The sequence below is a fragment of the Protopterus annectens genome, chromosome 5.part0 (assembly GCF_019279795.1).
Source record: "Protopterus annectens isolate FY-2018-M chromosome 5.part0, PAN1.0, whole genome shotgun sequence".
Taxonomy (NCBI): domain Eukaryota; kingdom Metazoa; phylum Chordata; order Ceratodontiformes; family Protopteridae; genus Protopterus; species Protopterus annectens.
Genome location: NC_056735.1, coordinates 630,700,607 through 630,718,966, shown reverse-complemented (window position 1 = coordinate 630,718,966; position 18,360 = coordinate 630,700,607). Strand labels below are relative to the sequence as shown.

The following is an 18,360-nucleotide window of genomic DNA, read 5'->3' as shown; positions in this document are numbered from 1 at the left end:
GGTAAGACAGGTGATTGAGCTGAAATTCACTTGGCTTCCTTTTGTGCTACACATATAGGTGAAACTCTAAATGTTCTGGGTGGGCGAGGAAACTGGCTTGCTAATCTGCCTGCTTCTAATTCCTTATTGAGCCTTGCCTTAATGCCTTTGTTCTTCTGCAGACTTCATGTTCTTAGCAGTACCCTAGGTAGAGATTGAAAAGTATGTTTTTGCTTTGTTCCCATCCTTTTTAATCCTTGTCCAGGACAGCTCAGCCCACCTTAACCCTCCTGACATGCCTCTGACAAATGACTGCTTGCTGCGACTGGCTTGCCAGCAGTTGTTCCATCCCGTCCCGTCAGAGCTCTGTGGCACACACTGAGCAGATCCAGAACACAGGCCCACATATTAATGCTTTACAGGGATGTATTCCCGGACATTGTGGAATACCCAACTGGTGGACAAATAGATTTGTCTTCCCTCTGAACAAATAGCTTCCAACATTCTTTGCCAGAGAACCACATCTTCGGACATGGAGTCAGTCTCTTGGAATGACTGGTAGGGGAGGATATGAATTTCCACTTCCAAAAGTCCTGCTGAAAATTTGACAGGGCAAGCCAGTCTTTAGTGCCATCTTGGCCAAGATGGCACTAATTTCCCCTTCTACTTGGCCAAGGGCAATTGGCACAAGTTGCCACAGAATGGACTTCACACAGAACAAGGGCTCACTCATACACTTATATTTAGAAACTGTCCAACTGACCCTGTGGGTGATGGAGCCCTTGTCCCTTTCAGAGACTTTTCTGAGGATGTGCTGAAAGTCCTGCAGGAGGCCAGGAAACCCAGTACCAGAAAGTCTTTCTTTTCCAAGTGGAAGAGGTTTTCACTTGGTCTTGCTAGAAACCAGGACCCGCTTATGGCAGATCCCCCTGTCATTCTGTTGTGTGAATTGCTTAATGCAGACTTTGCTTACTCCTCCATAAAAGCACATTTGTCATCTATCTGCTTGTCTGCCACTTTCTCCTCCTTTAGCTTCCAGGTGCAAACCATTCCTTAAAAGCATCCTATACACCAGACCTCCCAGGAGACCTGTTGCTCCCCACTGGGACCTTCTCTTGTGCTAGAGAAACTGATTAGTGCCTTTTTTGCTAGCCTGAGCTAGCTTCCTCAAACACTACTTGAGAACTGTTCTCCCTGTGACCATGTCTCCCAGGCAGGTATTGGAATTACAAGCCCTTGTGGCTTCTCTTTCCACTATGACAGGGTTTCCCTTTAGATTAACCCTTCATTGTCCTTAAGCCAGGCCATTCATCTCCCTACTTTATTTCCCTTTCATCAGAACAGTAGTGAGAGAATGCTACAAACACTTGATGTACACGGATATCTCAGGTTTTATCTGCAGAAGATTAGACCAGCTGTGCCATTCCACCCCAGGTCTCTGGGATTGCCTGTGTCCCAACAGGCCATTTTGCTATGCCCACAGTGATAAAGCCCATCCTGGCTCACTCTACAAGGGCAGTGTCTTCCTCTGGGGGGCATAACTCCATGCTAGAAGCATCTGTCTTGGACATCTGTCCACACTTTCACAAAACATGAGCTAGATTCTACCTCCAGATCCAGGGTAGGGTTTGCCAGGGCCATTCTCAAAGGATTCCTGGAAAGATGTTCTTCGTCTTCACTTGCTGCAGTCTTTAGAGGAAGGCCAAGTTCAGCTTGCCAGTCAGTCTTCTGTGGATCTTGATTCACAGTGTGGATAGATTACTTGAAGACAGTTTCCACTCTGGGGATTAGTTGGTTTGAGATGTGGATTTTCATGTACTTATTCCTCCATGAGGGAGGATTTTTCAACTCTGAGTGGAAGATTCTTCGAGGGAGCTTCATAGTTGGGAATTCTTCATTTGCTTTACTAGCACCTTAGCTGGAGATCCTTTGATGAATTCCCCTTCTCCATCCCTGCAGAGATTTCTCCTCCTTTGTTTTGTAGATACCTGCTCCTGTTAAGAGGCTGCCATGAATGTGGTGCCCTTGAGCTCTGCTCCATTTAAGCAAGCCTGGTGTTTCTCTCCAGAAACTGTTTCTTGTTAGCCTAAAGGTGTTACAAAGCTTCTTGAAACTAATATAAGGTACCCTAAAGGTGTTATAGGTGGGCTTTGGATAAGTGTACTGTAAAAGTAAAGAGGCAAGGGTTTGAAGCCATGAGGCGAGATGCTGATTTTCATGTGCTGCTAGAGGGCCTTGTGAAATGTAAGGTAATTTAAATGCTAGGTGGAAATAATGTGAATCTTAATTGAGTGTAAAGAATCTGAGGTTTAAATTTTGGTGTCTTCTTTGGAGGAAGGCATTCTTTCCCATTTGCCGTAACTCTTTGTTCAGTGTAGTTTTGGGTGGCTGTGACCTTTTCGAGGGTGGTTGCTTGGCTGTTCTGTTCTAATAGACAATTTGTGGAGCATGAGACCAGGATAGATGTATTTGTTTAATACAGTCTGATGATGCTTTTTATAGAAAATGTAGGAAGCAGCATTAAAAGAAATGGATCTTTAAAGTAAATTTTATGCAGCCTATTAAAGTTTTAGAAGTGCTTTACTAAGTGATTAAGAGTATCCTGCTAAAGGTAAACATATCCTGCTTATGGTTCCCCAGTCTGGTAGTCTATGTAGCATTAGTGAAAATTTAGGCCTAGATCAAATTTAGGCCCTGACTAGACAAGGACAGTGAGGCAGGGGCTCTTTTTCCTCTGGCAGTGGTCAGTGTAGAACCAGCTGAGTCTAGGCAGTCACTATGGTCCCAGGCTTGGGTTGGCAGACTCTTCAGAGAGCCTTCCTGAAGCAGACTTGAGAAAATCAAAAGACAATTGGGTGTTGGATACTCAAGACAGATGGGTGCTGGATTAGATCCACACAATTTCCAATTCATGCTTTCCACAGATGTTGCCAGATGTTAAAGAATCACATCTCCGAGGCTCTCAAGCAAGCTCACCATTGCTATTCAGTAGTAATTCAGGTCAGTTAGGTTATTCAAAGGGTCTTGGTTTTATTCTCGTTCAGAAGGAGTCTCAAAGAAGTCTATTGTGGAGACCTCCAAGGTTATCTATCAGATTGGATTTATCTGGACCTCAACACTTTCAAGACACTGACGAAGACAGCAACTGTTACCTCTATATCACAGGATACCTCTGGACAAGGATCACTTCTCATAACTTCAGATAACATGTAAGCATACAGTGCTAGAGATTATCTTGTGTGTTTACTTGAGTTTCTGCTGGCAGGATTTTTAAATGGTGACTTCTGCATTTGCCCTTTGGCTTATTGCGCCTGGAGTATTCACAAAGAAAGTAGCTCAGTTCAGTGAACTTACTTTGAGGCTTCAAGGCATTCAAATTTATCCTTACTTGGCTTGCCAGAAAAGGAACTTCTTCTAGACCACTTCTAATATATCAAAAATATGTCATAGCAGTGCTAAGATGCCTAGAGAGGTATTCTGTGTATCTCTAGTACCAGTCTAGTACCCTCTCAATCTAAGTACTTTTCTGGTGTGGTGTGATACTGAACAGCCAAGCCAGGCTGTACACTTTTAAGGACAAACAAAGAGTCTGTCCTTCAACTTCATCAACTATTCTACTGCTCGTGGCTACTGCATCCTTCAATCCTTCAATGCAAGGGCATTTTGTGTTCTGGTTGTATATTGGTGGCACAATGCTAACGCCAAACTGCATGGCTGGTCAAAAATGATCAACATGTATGTTCATGGCACTGCCAAGATAACAGCACTGCCATTCAAACAACACTGAGATTCAATCTCATCAGTGATTCATGCTCAGACTTGTCACCTTCACAAGGGACTCTTCATGGCCAGCCAGGCACAGATCAGAGAAGACGACAGATGCCTAATGAGGAAGAATGGATGGAATCTAAATGGAAACATCTAACAAGACAAGTGGCCTGGACAAGTGCAAACAAGACATAAGCAGGAGAACAAGATGGACCAGTCAGCAATGTCCAGTGGTATTGATGCCGTTAGCTCTTCAGGGCAGAGTCTTCTTCTGAACAACAACACAACTGTCATGTGGTACATCAACAAGCAGGGGGACACTGGACTTCCTCTCTGCATGCAAGCAATCACTTTACATGGGAGACTAGTTCAACCTGCAATGCACTTCAGGCAAGGTTTAAGCCAGGAGCAGTTTTCTCCAGAACCCCATGTATTTAAGCAGACAAATCCATGGATCCCCCCCAGTGAAAACTGGATCTCATCTTCTTCAGAGATTTGACAGTGTCATGGGGTCAGAGAACCATAGATTAATAGAGCTTCTCTCTCCACTAAACCACCAGCTGCCAAGGCAAAGAGGGTTTTCATAGCAGCAGTGAATTGGAAAGTGGATGCTCTGTCTTTTCTTGGAATGGACCTTCAGTTCTATGCCTTTTCAACCTCCTTTCTTCTTCTAAAGGTATTACTAGGACGACAGGAGGGCGATGATTTTTTTTTTCCACTCCAGACCTCGCAAAACAACACTGGTATTAGTTTCTAAGGAGTCAAAGAAAAAGAAGCCTTTATAGATTCCAAAAACCATCTCATCTCTTATTCGATTCCTCATTCAATGTCAAGCTTCCTCAATCTCTTCTTCAATCAGCAGCTCACATCTCTTGATATTGAAGGTTGTCTCATCAGCTCAACAAACAAGTTTTAAATGTGATTATGGTAGATAGAAGGCCTAGTACTAGGAGAATAGGAGAGTGTACATGGAAATTTTTTTTTATTTTATAATGAAATTAAAAGCTGAATATTACAATTTGTCAGAGCCCAATGAATCTAACTTCTATCTGACTAATTGTTTGACAAAGGTTTGTCTTCTTCCATAAAGATTCATGCTGCAGCGTCTTTCAGATTTCTTGTCACTATGACCCACCTTTTTCTTTGTTTTACAGTTTGAAGTCAAAGCAGTTTTCTTAAGAATCAAAACCCACCGTAGGACCTCCACGTGAGCATAATCTCCCAATTTTGATCTCAATCAAAAACTTACTCTTGCTTCTACAGCTCCTGCTGAATTTGCTGAATTCTGGTTAAAGTCAGCTGCTGTGGAAGACATTTCTGCAATTAGGTGGCTATGTGGGGTGCAATTATGGCAGTAGAGCCCTTTTGATTTGGCACTTTGCAGGGGAGGATTTTCCATTTAATCAGGGTCTCATCACTCCCTAATTTTTCCTTCCTTTATACTTAAACCAGTTTTTGTGGCTGCCTTTCCCACTATTCAAACGCCCTCACGTTTTTTTTAATCCAAAAAATAAAGTACACTGATTTTGCACTTATTAGAGCAGGCACAATTTTATTATTATAGCAGCAGCTTACTAAGATTTTTTGTTTTTCTCAGCAGTTACTTGTTTCTTTTCTTTAAGTTCACAGGGCAGGCAGGTGTCAAAACATCATTGCATATTTTTAGGTGGATTTTGGAGCATTTTGCATTATTCCCCCATGGCAAAGGATTCCAGCTGGGCTACTGCCTCATCAACAGCATTTCTAAGCCCATTAACTGCATTTTTCTAAGGGGGTGGCACTAAAGAGGTTAGGCAGCTACTTGAGTTGCATTCATGCCTCTAGGCATCTCTAGGCATCTGTACCTGCTAAGATAGAGCTGGTTTAGAGCTGCTTTGGTACAGCCCTTTTACAAGGCTCCTTGTCAGCTCTTGTTTATTTGCCAGCCCTCTTACTCCCAGTCAGGACTGCAGCAAGGGAGACCAATTGTCAGGACTGTTAAGACTAAGACTAATGTAGTAGCCATAGATTGTACCTTTAGATCGTGAGGATTGCTATGACTTCCCTCCTTCCCTCTGTGTTTCCAGGGTGGTTGTGTAGGTGTTGTGTATATATATTTACATATATATTATATATATTGTATATTGTTTTTATTTTGCATGTTTTTGTTTAAGGACTTTTTGGGACTTGTCTTTCTGGGGCAAGAAAAGACTGGGGCGAGGAATGAAGTCATGCGATTAGTACCGGTCACGTACCTGTATACCAGCGCAGCGTCAGTGAACAGCCGCCAGCCTCATACTCTCTATTGGGACGGACTGGGACGGACTACTATACCAATTGTCAGGACTGCAGCAAGGGAATCCTCGAACATCTACATTTATGGTAGGTACAAAACTGTACTTTCCTCTGCCACCTCCATGTCTTTGTGTGGGATTTTGTATTCTCCCTCATATAAAAGAATACTGCAACAGAGGAACAGGACACAGATTAGTTGTGTAACTAGATGTCCTTTTCTGTGTTGCAGTATTCTCTCCCATCCTCCTCCTCCCCCACTTCGTTGTGGTGTTGGATCCTCTCTCCCTTGGACTGCCTCTGCACAACGCTTCAGTTCTGAGGATGGCACATGCGTACATCCCTCTTATGGCCTATGTAAGACATACCACACACCCTGCAGTATTAAGACTGTGCACTCCCTCCTGTAAATAGTGCAACAGAGGACATCTGTCATTATGGCAAGTTCTTACACCATTAATCTTTGCTGTTAGTTGTAGGAAAGATATACTAGCAGTACAGGGATTCCTTCTACCAACAAGGAGTAATGGTCTGGAGTGCTACAGGAGGGGTAGGGTGCCTTTTTAACCACTTTAGTATCCCTGTGAGCTTGCAGACAAAATGGGCAAGGCACTGCAGAAGTTGGCATTAATGAAGTTAAATCAAACATGTTTTCTTACTACTTCGGTTTAGAAGTGAAAATTACCATGTGCTTGGTGCACAAAGCTGTGGATGTAGCAGTGAGGGCATTGGGAGCCAATGTTCGGCATACCTGGCTATACCAGATTTTGCTGCAGACTTCATGGCATCCATCTGCTTTAATGGTACTAGCCCATTTGGGCTAATAAATCTGCAGGAGTGAGAAGAAAAGCAAAACTCTGCAGGTGTTGGTCCTGAGATGCATTGATTTTTATCCAAGAAAGTCTTGTTTGCTGCTGTTCATGTTGCAAAGTGTCTTGTCCTTTTTGAGTGGATACTTGCATAAAGACAAATAATTGGCGAAACCAACCACAAAATCTCTGAAGGCTTGTCTAACTGTTCTGCTGTGAAGGTTCTTGGAGTGGCTTTTGTCCGTCTTACTACGTGTAATCCTAATCCACCTGGATATGAGCAGTCATGTCCTAGGCCGTGAAACTGCTTTTCTCACCCTGCTGCAGACTCTTCCTTCATACTACTACACCCTGTTTAAAGGAGGGGAGAACGAACTTTGGTTTCCTCCTAAGGTTGAGGCCATCCATTTGGTTCCACCAGAGAGCAGCTGGTTGTGCTGAAATAAAAATACAGAATTTAAAAGCTGTAGGATTTTGCTGTGTGGTACATCAGCAGCCTCTTAAGTTTATTTTCAAACAAAGGCTGCAGATGCTGTCTGTGCAGGCTTGTTTGTCAATTGGAGGTTGGACACATTGTGTTGGTCCTTGAGGATAATTACTAATAAAAGCTGAAAGTTGTATGTTTTCTCTTGACTGTTGGGTTAAGTTTCCAACCCCTTGTCTTAACACAGATTTCCAGAGTGCAAGATGCATTCCTGTTGGGACGCCCCCTTGTCATTGTCCATCCTTGTCCCTCTTCTTTTTATTCATAGTTTTAAATACTGCCACTAAATCTGCATCTAGCATTTAATATGCCAACAACACTACTCTTATTTGCTCTGCTTTCACACCCCAAGAACTCCAGAATAAACTGCAGAAATGGTTTCTAGATACTGAAAGTTACCTAAATTAACTTCAACTCATCCTAAACCCAAGCAAAACAGCTAATAGTCTTCTCCAGTAGAAGTCTAAAGAAAACCCACCACTTCCCTCCATCTACTCCACTAATGGCACTATAATTGAACCATTTAACCAACCAAAGCTACTTGGGTTTATTGTGACACCAACATTTGATAAATACATCACTCAAGTTTATATCAAACTTGGTGCACTATATAGTGCCAAACCTTACCTTAAGCAAAACTCTAGACTAGCCACAGCCAGATCCCACCTCCTATCTACTCTCTCTCCTGTTTATTCTTGAACTTTCTTTAACCTGCACATGTCTGATTTACTTGGGTTTCCTGCTGTAGTAAAATAGCAAAACTTGCTGCTAATATACCCAGCAGGACCTGTAATTGCCCTGCACTCTCCAACCTAGTGCATCTAAATGCAAGCCCCAGGACCCTGAGATCGTATGAAACTTGTACTCAAGGTAACAGTCCCGTAATTTATTTGGTTTCCACTGTTTGCCTACTTTGTAGAAGAGGGAGTCACCAAATCCCAAGAGTATCCTAAACGGTCAGAGCTTCAAACAGATCCTAAAGTAATACCTTACTCAACAATGGCTTATGCTCCTGTAATACTCCTGGCTAGTTTGTCATGCCATCAGTCAACTTTTGTGCTATTGTATGGAGCTTTTCTCCAGGTCTCAGCTGAAAACTGGCTACTTGCCCAGCTGGACACTACCCAGGTAAATAGTTTTTTCCCATTTCCATGGTGATAGTCACCTTGGATTCCTCAGCTGTGTAGTGGGGTTGAATATTGTCTGAAAGTGCCTTATGGTTTGAATGTCAATGTACATCATTATGCTGAAGGTGAGAGCATTCTTGCTGTACTCTACAGGCTGCTCTTCTCCCTCTGGTGTGATTTACATCTATGCAAGTAATCTGCCTGTAGTATCATATGTAAGCAGACTAACAGCTGTACACCTTCACTTGTGCTTGAAAGATCACAAAGGTAAGAGTGAGCTGTGGTGGCAAAACCATTGACAATGGACTCTGAGGAATATGGATTCATTCACTGCCACTGTAGTCCCTGACCCTTTTAGTAACATGGGAAGCCTTCAGTTGGGAGGAAGTCTTGCTGTGACTGTTTTGCATACCGACCCATTACCAGATGGAGCATCTTATACCCTGTGATGCACCCCATGGGCAGAAGCCCATCAATGCTTTAGTCCAGAAGTAGTAGTCAGGACCCTCCCCTCCAGTTTTCCGTTCATCTGTAAAGTGCCGAAAGCAGAGGTATTCCCCAAATCCTTCTTGGTACGATTCCCTTGATGGTAGACTACTGGTAACAAGCACCACAATGACATGGTCTGAAACGTTTTTTTACTCTTTCACTGCAAGTGAAATGACAGTGGCTTCCCACCAACTTTCCTTTATAGTGATGGGTATTGTCTGAAAGGTACTCCTGCCTTTTTTTTTATTACAAATTTTAGCAGGCTTGTCTGCACACAGTTGCCATGTCGCAGTCTAACTCCAGTGAGATTTTCTATGCCAGGCACAGTTCAGCCTGTGAAATTCCTTCCAGCCTTCACCGTTACACTGATATTGATGCATCTGCCAGACCTTTTAAAAACACTGGTGTGCTGAATGATTGCAGGAACTCAGGACATCAGAGTTTGATACTCTGAAGAAGTGTCCATTGGACTTTGTACTGTTTTTGATAGTTTGTGCTTAAGACTAGATTGTGATGCACATAGTGAGTCTCTTAGAAGTTCTTTTCTGCAAAGTTTAAAAACTTTGGCTTTGGGGCATACTCGAGTTAATTCCTTTTGAAAGTTTGAGGTTGCGCGCACACCTGTTAAGAGCTGCATTTTTGGCCAACATTAACTGCTTCAGAAATTCTTTCTGGCCCCCATGTTACCCTGTTGTGGTGACTTTGATAAATTCCTCAGCCAGGCGTGCCTAATGTTGCATGTGGGTATTTTCTTGGTTCTGATTTGAAAGTATGTTCTACAAATGACATTGAGACTTCTGTGCCCACACCATCAGCAGGATGTGTTGTAACAGTTCCTGTAACTTTCTTGTAGCTTTCTCAGCCTGCCCCAAAATTCAAATGAATGTTTCACTCCATGTTTGTCTTCTGGCTTGAAGTGAAACTATTGCCTCAGTGTGATGCCACTGGCTGCTTTCCTGCACCATTAGAATATTGTTGCTTGCATTAGAGTTCTTAGTTTCATTTTTACTCTTGCACAAACTCAGTAACAGCTTATTCTGGCCACCAACTGAGCATATTCAATCTTGCCCAGTCTACTGTTCCAACCAAATTCTGTTGTGAAAAGTAACCTATAATGTTAAGTTGTCTTATCTCGCCTTCATTCTTGCTGGTTGGGATCAGAGCTGATCCTCTGCTCTGACTGCCATCTTTAATAGCTCGAGAGCTGTTCACTGGCTTGAGGCTACCCCGTATCCCATGATGCCTGGCGCTAGCTACCCAGATCTCGTTTGCCGCTTCAGCTGCGAGGTTGTCTTACTGGCTTGGGCTCGTATATTTTTATTGTATTTTCTATATTTACTTAAATTTAACCTTTTTATAGTGTACCTACATACTACCTTCCTATAGCTATAACCTTTCAGTAGTATCCTGTTTTTGAAAACTCGTTTTACTTGGCGCCCCCCCCTTGTTTCCCTTTCACTGCAGCGGTTTAAATTAGAGGCTAACCTTTTTTTTTTAGCTTAAGTTTTTAGATAGATTTGTTCTTTTTAGAGTAGTTTCTGTCTAGAATACTTGGACTTTATTTAATTTCAATGTGCTTGTTGGGTGTGGTAACTGTATAGTTTTGTATTGTTAGTTATCCCTCCTAGCTTGTTTTCTTTTTGTGTTTGACTTTGGTGTGTGTTAACATGTCCAAGGATACTAAAGTGTCTGGATTCAAGAAGTGTGACTCATGCTGTCAGAAGATGTCTCTGACAGATGGTCACACTTGTGTCTACTGTCTGGGCGCGGTACACCTGCAGGACTCTTGTTCAGTTTGTCATGCATTCAGCCCAAGAGTCCTGCAGGAGTGCAAAAATAAGTTAATCCTTCGGGGTTTGCTTAAGCCCCAGGATTCACCAGCCAAGACTCAGCCTGTGAAAACCTCCAAGCCACCGAAGTCCTTCGGCTCCTAGTTCTGAGCTGTTGTTGGGGTGAAGCATTACCATCCACCTCTGGTCTGGCCGGAACAGATGTGCCTCCCTCCCAGTCTGCTCCAACACTTACTTTGGAGCCATCTGGGAGTCGAAAGAGGTCTAGGTCTCACTCCTTGGAGTCTATACGCTCTGCTCCACTGTCACCTATGCTCCTATCTGAGTGCAGCCATAGGTCCTCACTCCTCTCGGTCCTCTAGGCTTTCAGGTCATGATTTGGAGAGAGTGGTCAGTAGGTTGTTGAAATAGCAGGCCCTAGCTAAAATGTTGTCCAGTCCCCCTCATCAGGTGTCTGCTCCGTCCACTTCTGCAGATATTCCTCCTCAGACTCCTCCCTTGAGCTCGGAGCCGGAGTTCGTTTGGGTTTGAGTCGTGGAACAGTCTGCTCCGATACCTTTGGTTCTTTAGTCGGCTCCGATCCCTTCCATGGTACCATCCTTGGAGGGATCTGGGCGCCGGGACTCTGTTGTCCACTCCGAGGGGGCGAGTGGCATCTGACCCTTGTCTGACCCCGTTCTCCCCCTCGGAGCTTCGGTGCAGATGAGCTCTGCTCCTACATCTGCTTCGGAGCCGTCCCCCTCTGTGCGAAGAGGGATTCCAATTTCTTCGGAACCTGAGTCTTCTCTGCGTCCAGGCAGGGACTCATTCGAGGTAGAGGTGTGCTGGCCCCTGAGTCAGTCCCACGATCAAACCCATCGGCTACTCCCCCTATGGTGCCTGTCTGCCCCTCTTCCAGACCCCAAGTGTGGGGAACCAGTGCTCCAGGGCACCCCTTTGGGTGTTTCTTTCTTTTCCGAGGCCTCCCTCTTAAAGGTGGCTCCTCTGAGTGATCAGGGAAGTGCAAGAGGAAGCATGTTGACTCCCCTGAGTCTGTCACATCAGATACAGACTTGGAGGATTCGGAAGGGTCCCAGAGATCCCCTCTGAAGAGGTCTCCCTTTCAGACATCCTTGAAATGTTTAAGCAGAGGGGGAACTGGAATACCCTAGCCCCTTCTGAGGATATCTGTTCCTGGACAAGTTTGGTTCCCGACCTTCCATCTCCTGGGTGTCTCCGCCTTTCGACCCACTTATGTCTGTGGTGGCTCGGAAGGCATGGTCAGCTCCAGACAGTGGAACCAACCCCCAGGAGACCTGCTAAATTTATAACTGCACATCAGGACAAACAGTTTTTAGCGAAGGGCGTACCTGTTGATGCCATGGTGGTAGCAGCCACAAAGGAGTTGGCAGAAACTTCATCTGTCCACCCCCCTAACAGAGTCTAGGACTATGGACAGATATGGGAAGCAAATGTATGCTTCAGCGACATTCTCTGAGGTCTCTGAATTATTTGTGCCATTTCACCCTCCTTCAGAGGGATCTTAGAGCTTGGAGATCCCCTTCAAGATCCATCAGCTGAGGGGGCTGAAGCTAAGGTAGCCTCCCAGCTGGTGTCTCTGATTTCAGTTAACTCCTCCGTGAGGCTCATTTCTTATGCACCCGATGGTGCCAGTAGAGCCGCAGGCACAGGCGTTGCCCTTAGGAGGCACGCATGGATGCAGCTATGTAATTTTGTGGAACCCTTCAGAGAGTCTTTCACCAATACCCCATTTGATGGTTCTGCTCTTTTTGGATCACAGGTGAAGGAGACACTAACCAGGTGTGAACAGGAAGGCTAGACTCTCTCTGCCGTGGGAGTCCGTTTTTCCACTCCTTCCAGACCATTACCCCAAGGGTCAGAGTGGAAAGATGCGGTTCCGGAAATCCCAGGGAGCCTTGCCTGACGCGTGTTGAGTTCCCCTCCAGAGGCAGAGGAGGGAACAATAACATATGCCGCCCTCGTGGCAGAGGGGGTCCACAGAACAAGGGCAGCAGAGAATCCTTCTCGGAGAAGCCCTTTCAGCATCCCTGAAGGGTTGCCCAGCTGCCCACCTTTGGAGGCAGTCAGGGGAAGGCTCTCTCTGTACCCCAAAGCCTGGCAAGATCTAACGAGAAGTGGGTACAGTCTATCATATCCAGAGGTTACAGAATTCCCTTTGCTCAACCCCCGTTACCGTCAAACAAGTTCCTTCCAGATGTTCCACCCAATCTAAGGGGCCAAGCAGCCAAAGAAATTTCAAAGCTGCTACACAAAAGGGTCATCCAAGAAGTCCCAGCAGACCAGCTCTGATCCGGAACTTACTCAAGGTTCTTTTTGGTAACAAAAAAGACTGGACTGGAGACCCTTTCAGGATCTCTGCAGATTAAACAGGTCTGTACAAAGAACAAAGTTTCGGATGGTCACGCTACAGTCCATTCTACCCTTCCTGGGTCAGGACAATTGGATGTGCTCTCTAGATCTTCAGGATGCGTACTACCACATCAAAATGGACAGGCGTTCCAGAAGATTCCTTCGCTTCCGGCTGTGAGACTGTCATCAGTTAAGAGCTCTGCCCTTTGGTCTCACCACAGCCCCCAGGGTGTTCACCAAATACATGGCAGTGGTTACGGCTCACCTGAGACATCAGGGATTCCAGGTGTTTCCATATCTAGACGACTGGCTCCTCACTGCTACCACCAGGCATCACCTCCTGCAAGCCAGAGACTACACTATCAAAACTTGCTCCAGGCTAGGTATCGCAATACATTTTGAAAAATCTGCATTGTCGCCCTGTCAACTTATCACTTATATAGGCGCAAATTTAAATACAAGGAACATTTTGCGAGCCTTCCACCACACAGGGTATCACTAATTCGCCAGCAAGTGCAGATTTTATTAACGTGCAAAAGGATTCAGGTCAGGTTCATCCTCCGAACACTGGGTTCCATGGCATCAGCAATTCTTGTTCCCCTAGCCAGCTTTCATATGAGAATCCTCCAGTGGCTCCTATTCACACAGTGGTCCTTCCAACAGCTTCCCATGTCTCAAGATTATGATCACAGAAGCATGCAGGAAGCACCTCGCATGGTGGATGGTCTCCCAGTCAGTGTCTCAGGGCAGACCATTTGTGCTACCTCCCCTCCAGTCGCCACGGATGCTTCCCTGATGGGGTGGGGCATTATCAGGGCAGGACAGTCCAAGGCACCTGGCAGCCTCACGAGTACCATCTGCATATAAATGTCTTGGAGATGAGAGCCGTGCTTTTAGCGTTGCAAGCCCTTCAGGACTCTCTCCCTCCCTGGACCATTGTAATTCAAACAGACAATATGTCAGTGGTGTGGTACATAAACAAAAAGGGCGGAACAAGGTCCTATCCTCTGTCGAGAAGCACTCACTCTGGCAGTGGGTGAGCTCTTCCCAACGTTTTCTGATTGCAACGCACATCCCTGGGAGGTCCAGCGTCATCGCAGACAGGCTCAGCAGAGCAATTCTCATGCCTCACGAGTGGTCTCTGAATCAGGTAATTGCGAAACAGATCTTTCGCAAATGGGGGCAGCCTTGCTGCGACCTTTTTGCCACACCCTTCAACAGCAAGTGCAGCAATTTCTTCTCCCTTTCACTTCCCGGCCACTCCCCCAGAGACTCTCTAGTCCACAATTGGCCTCTGGGACTTTACATTTTCCGTTTCCCCTAATACCCAAACTGATAGAGCAACTGCGTTGGGGTTGCAGAATAATTCTCATTGCCCCTTACTGGCCTCTACAGATATGGTTCCCATTCCTGCATCATTACCTTCTCGAACAGCCTTGGATTCTGGATTTTATTTCAGATCTACCGATTCATCAATCGGACAGACTGCATCGATCCCTTCAAACACTCCAGCTCACAGCATGGTTGCTCCACTTCCAACCTTAGCCAGGCTTCCTAATATTTCCTTCTCTGTGCGTGAAATTATTTCATCACACAAATCCGCAACTAGGAAAACTTATGCTAGCAAGTGGAAACGTTTTTCTTGCTGGGCAGAGGCCAAGAATGTAGACCCCCCTTTTCAGCCCCTGTCCACGAGATTTTGGAATTTTTAGCAGAACTTTCATTCTGGTTCCACTTCTGCTACAATCAGGGTTCAGTTAGCTGCCATTTCGGATTTTCACATTGGGTTGTCTTCTAACAACATTGTCTCTCAAGCTGTGTAAAGCCTTCCTCAAAGGAACCACTCCGCTTAGGCCCCCATTGAAAGATCCCCCACCTTCGTGGGATCTAAATTTGGTACTAGCTTCCCTAATCTTGCCACCTTTTGAACCTGCAGCATCTTGCTCCATTAAGTTTTTATCCTGGAGGACTCTTTCTGGTAGCCATTACTTCTGCCAGACGTGTTTCGGAGCTTCAGGCTCTGTTTGTCCTCCATACTTAGTTTTTCATAATGACAGGGTCGCTCTAAGGACCAATCCTTCCTTCCTAAGGTCTGTTCACAAAATAATTTAAATCAGTCCATAGACCTTCCTGTGTTTTTTTCCTAATCACACCAACAAGGCAGAATATAAATTGCACCAGTTGGATGTTCAGACAACTGCGTTTTTATTTGCATAGGGCAAAGGACATCAGGAAGTCGGACCAACTTTTCCTTTCCTATGCTGATGGCAGACAAGGCCTTCCAGTCTCAAAAGTAACCTTGTCTAGGTGGTTGTCTCATCATTACATTCATTTACCAGTTGAGAGAATAGTCCATCAAACCAAAAGGCCACTCTACTAGGGCCTTAGCCACTTTGGTGGCCTTCCAGTGTAGGTTGCCCATGGAATCTATCTGTGCAGCTACTACGTGGGCTAACCCACATACCTTAATCTCTCATAAACTAGATATCGTCTCCAGAAACTGAGCTGATTTTGGTTCCTCCTGAAGAGTCCATCCAGGATAGTAGGTGCTAGGGACGCTGTCCCAACCAGCAAGAATGAAGGCGAGATAGACAACTTAACATAAAGAAGTTATGCATCTCCCATAACATTCCATGTTGTCTCGCCGCCTTTCTTGCTTCCCACCCTCCATCCTCCTATCCTAGTGGATCGAGAGGAGCTCCCTTTTTCAGATTTCATTGGCTGAACCTTCTCCGGGTGTCCTTTTTCTGCTTAGCTTCACAGCTAGGCCCAAGGGGCTACTGGGGCAGAATTCATCCTTGGGTATGTCTGGAATAGCTTTATCAAACAAGATCTGGGTAGCTAGCGCCAGGCATCATGGGATATAGGGTAACCTTGATCCAGTAAACTGCTCTCTAACTATTAAAGATGGCAGAGTCTGAGCAGAAGTGGTCTCCGATCCCAACCAGCAAGAAAGAAGGTGAGAAGACAACTAACATGGAACGTTGTGGTAGGTACATAACTTCTTTTTCTTGCTACACAACACTGGTTACATCTCTTGTATTTTCAGGAAAAACCTCCAACTTTGACTTGTGCTTGACTGCTTTTGTTCCGAAGATGCTATAGGCTACATGTTAAACCCCCTCTGGCGGGGCATTATCTTGCGTGGGTTGCTTTCTTAGTACCCACCATGAACATAATGGGGTTTGCCTGATGTCAGATGGTCAAGTTTTGTACTTGCCTCAACCGATTTAGATATAGAATGTTAAGCAAAAAAAAGCTTTTATATGCTGATCAGACTCTGGCAGAGTCCTGAGGGTTTTCAAGAGAGTTCTAATTATTTAGTTTGTTCATGGTAAGTACATGCATTTTTAATGCATGCAAGTGAAATGTTGCGTGGAAAGTAGTGTGTGTTTTGAAGAAAAAATTGGTGTTTTATTACTTTATAATGCACTTTTTTATGTTGCAGCTGAGATAATGTACTCCGGAACAATTGACTGCTGGAAGAAAATTGCTAAGCAAGAAGGTGGCAAAGCTTTCTTCAAAGGTGCATGGTCCAATGTTCTCAGAGGCATGGGTGGAGCTTTTGTGCTAGTTATATACGATGAACTTAAAAAGGTTATTTGAACACTTATTTTAATTCCAGTACATACGTGGGAGCAAGATGACCAAGTAGAATAATTTATACCATAAAGGACCATTAAACTTCAAAAATTCCACTGTTTTGGGGCCAGATCATATGTCTGTAGTACAGTTCGAAACTCGTCGAGATTCTTTTCCACTCCACACTGAACCATTTTGCACAGATTGCTGTTTATATTGGAGTGTTTTAAGTGTGGGCATTCTGCTGCAAAACAATAAAATAAGTTTAAAATCTTGTGTGTTGTGATGGCTCCTGTTGGCAAGTGTTTTCAGGAGGTAGGTATCTCCCTAAAGCACAAGATAAAATCGCAGCACTGGATATGTATTGGTAAGTAATGTGGGTGTTAAAGGTTAAGTAGCACATTTGAAATGGAAGCTTTCCCAGTATATTTGCATGTCTTTATATTGGAATGGTGAGTTTCCCTACATGGTGTGATACTAGAGTAGCATTTCTTTTCCTTCCTTATCTAGGATATTGAAGCTAAACTCTTCCATTTCCCAAGTGTTGAACCATGAACCCAAGAGTATGGAGTTGCTTAACACATTATCTTTAGCACCACTCTAAGAAATGTATGCGGAGTTGGCAACACTAACTTTGTTTTGCATATTACACTGGGCCAAATTTGTCACTGAAATCGTGTATCCTGTGGGATTTATGATTTGTATATACCCATGTCTTTACTGTCTTTGCTCCTGCTGTGCCTAGTTCCTGTCATCTTGATGTTCATCGTGTTTCACTGTTGCAGTCATGACTGTAGGGTTCTCGCCTGCCGGCGGCAGGCAGTCCTCGGTCGGCCAGAATCCCAAAGTCTGGGTCTGGCATCAGCTGTTCAGCCATGCTCCCTGACGTCAGAGCACCAGGAGTACAAAGCTGACAGCCTACGGCATGTTCTCCAGTCTTTCTTGCCGTGCGGTGATAGCGGTTCGCATTTCCCGGTCGGCTGACTCCTGACAATTTTTGCTAAACGTACTTCAGTCCGAAGACTTTCTTTTCCTACTCAAAGCTAAGTACCCCGTTGGGGAAACTTTTTTCTTGCTCCAGTCCGATGTCAAAGTTAATTGTATTTCTTGTGGGAAGCAAATACCTCATAAGGATTTTCATTCTTACTGTATTCCTTGCTTTAGGCCCTGACCACGACGTAGCTAGTTGTCTGTTTTGTGCTAGGTTCAATCAACGTACGATTAAACAAAGGTACGATTTTGCATTTCATTACTTCGGTAGGCACTTTAATTACAAAATGTCGTCTAATTGGGTTCCGGCTACCAGAGTTCACAAACGACACAAGGATAAAGACAGGCCTCCGAGGTCCAAATCGGACGATATTGTACAAGCAGAGCCAGCTTCAGCCGTCAGTGAGGCACTTTTGCAGCCCCTGTCTGCCATTTTGGAACAGATGGCCGAAACTGACTCCCACGAGGAGCCATCTAGGCCTTTGAATATTTCTGTTGCAGGACTTTCGGACAATGCTTCTTATGATGGGTCTGGAGCCGCTGTGCAGGTACCGGCTTCCGAAGGGGTTTTCAGGCCTACTCGGCTTCTAATAAAGGCAAAAACTCCTTCCAAATCAAAGACTACAGCTCAGGCCCCTTCTGATCTGGCACCCAAGTCTCAAACAGTTACTTAAGATGGCGAAGGACTTACTATGATTAGG

At 44.8% G+C, this 18,360-nt stretch overlaps 1 protein-coding gene across 1 annotated transcript in view; it reads left to right on the top strand.

Annotated features, from left to right (window-relative positions):
- LOC122802716 (ADP/ATP translocase 3-like) overlaps nt 1–16,943 on the top strand; it is a 101,621-nt gene extending 84,678 nt beyond the window's left edge. The window contains exon 4 of the mRNA XM_044072471.1: nt 16,536–16,943. Coding sequence (XP_043928406.1) covers nt 16,536–16,693 — 158 coding nt within the window. The 3' untranslated portion in view covers nt 16,694–16,943. The remainder of the gene's footprint in view (nt 1–16,535) is intronic.
- The last annotated feature ends 1,417 nt before the right edge of the window (nt 16,944–18,360 follow it).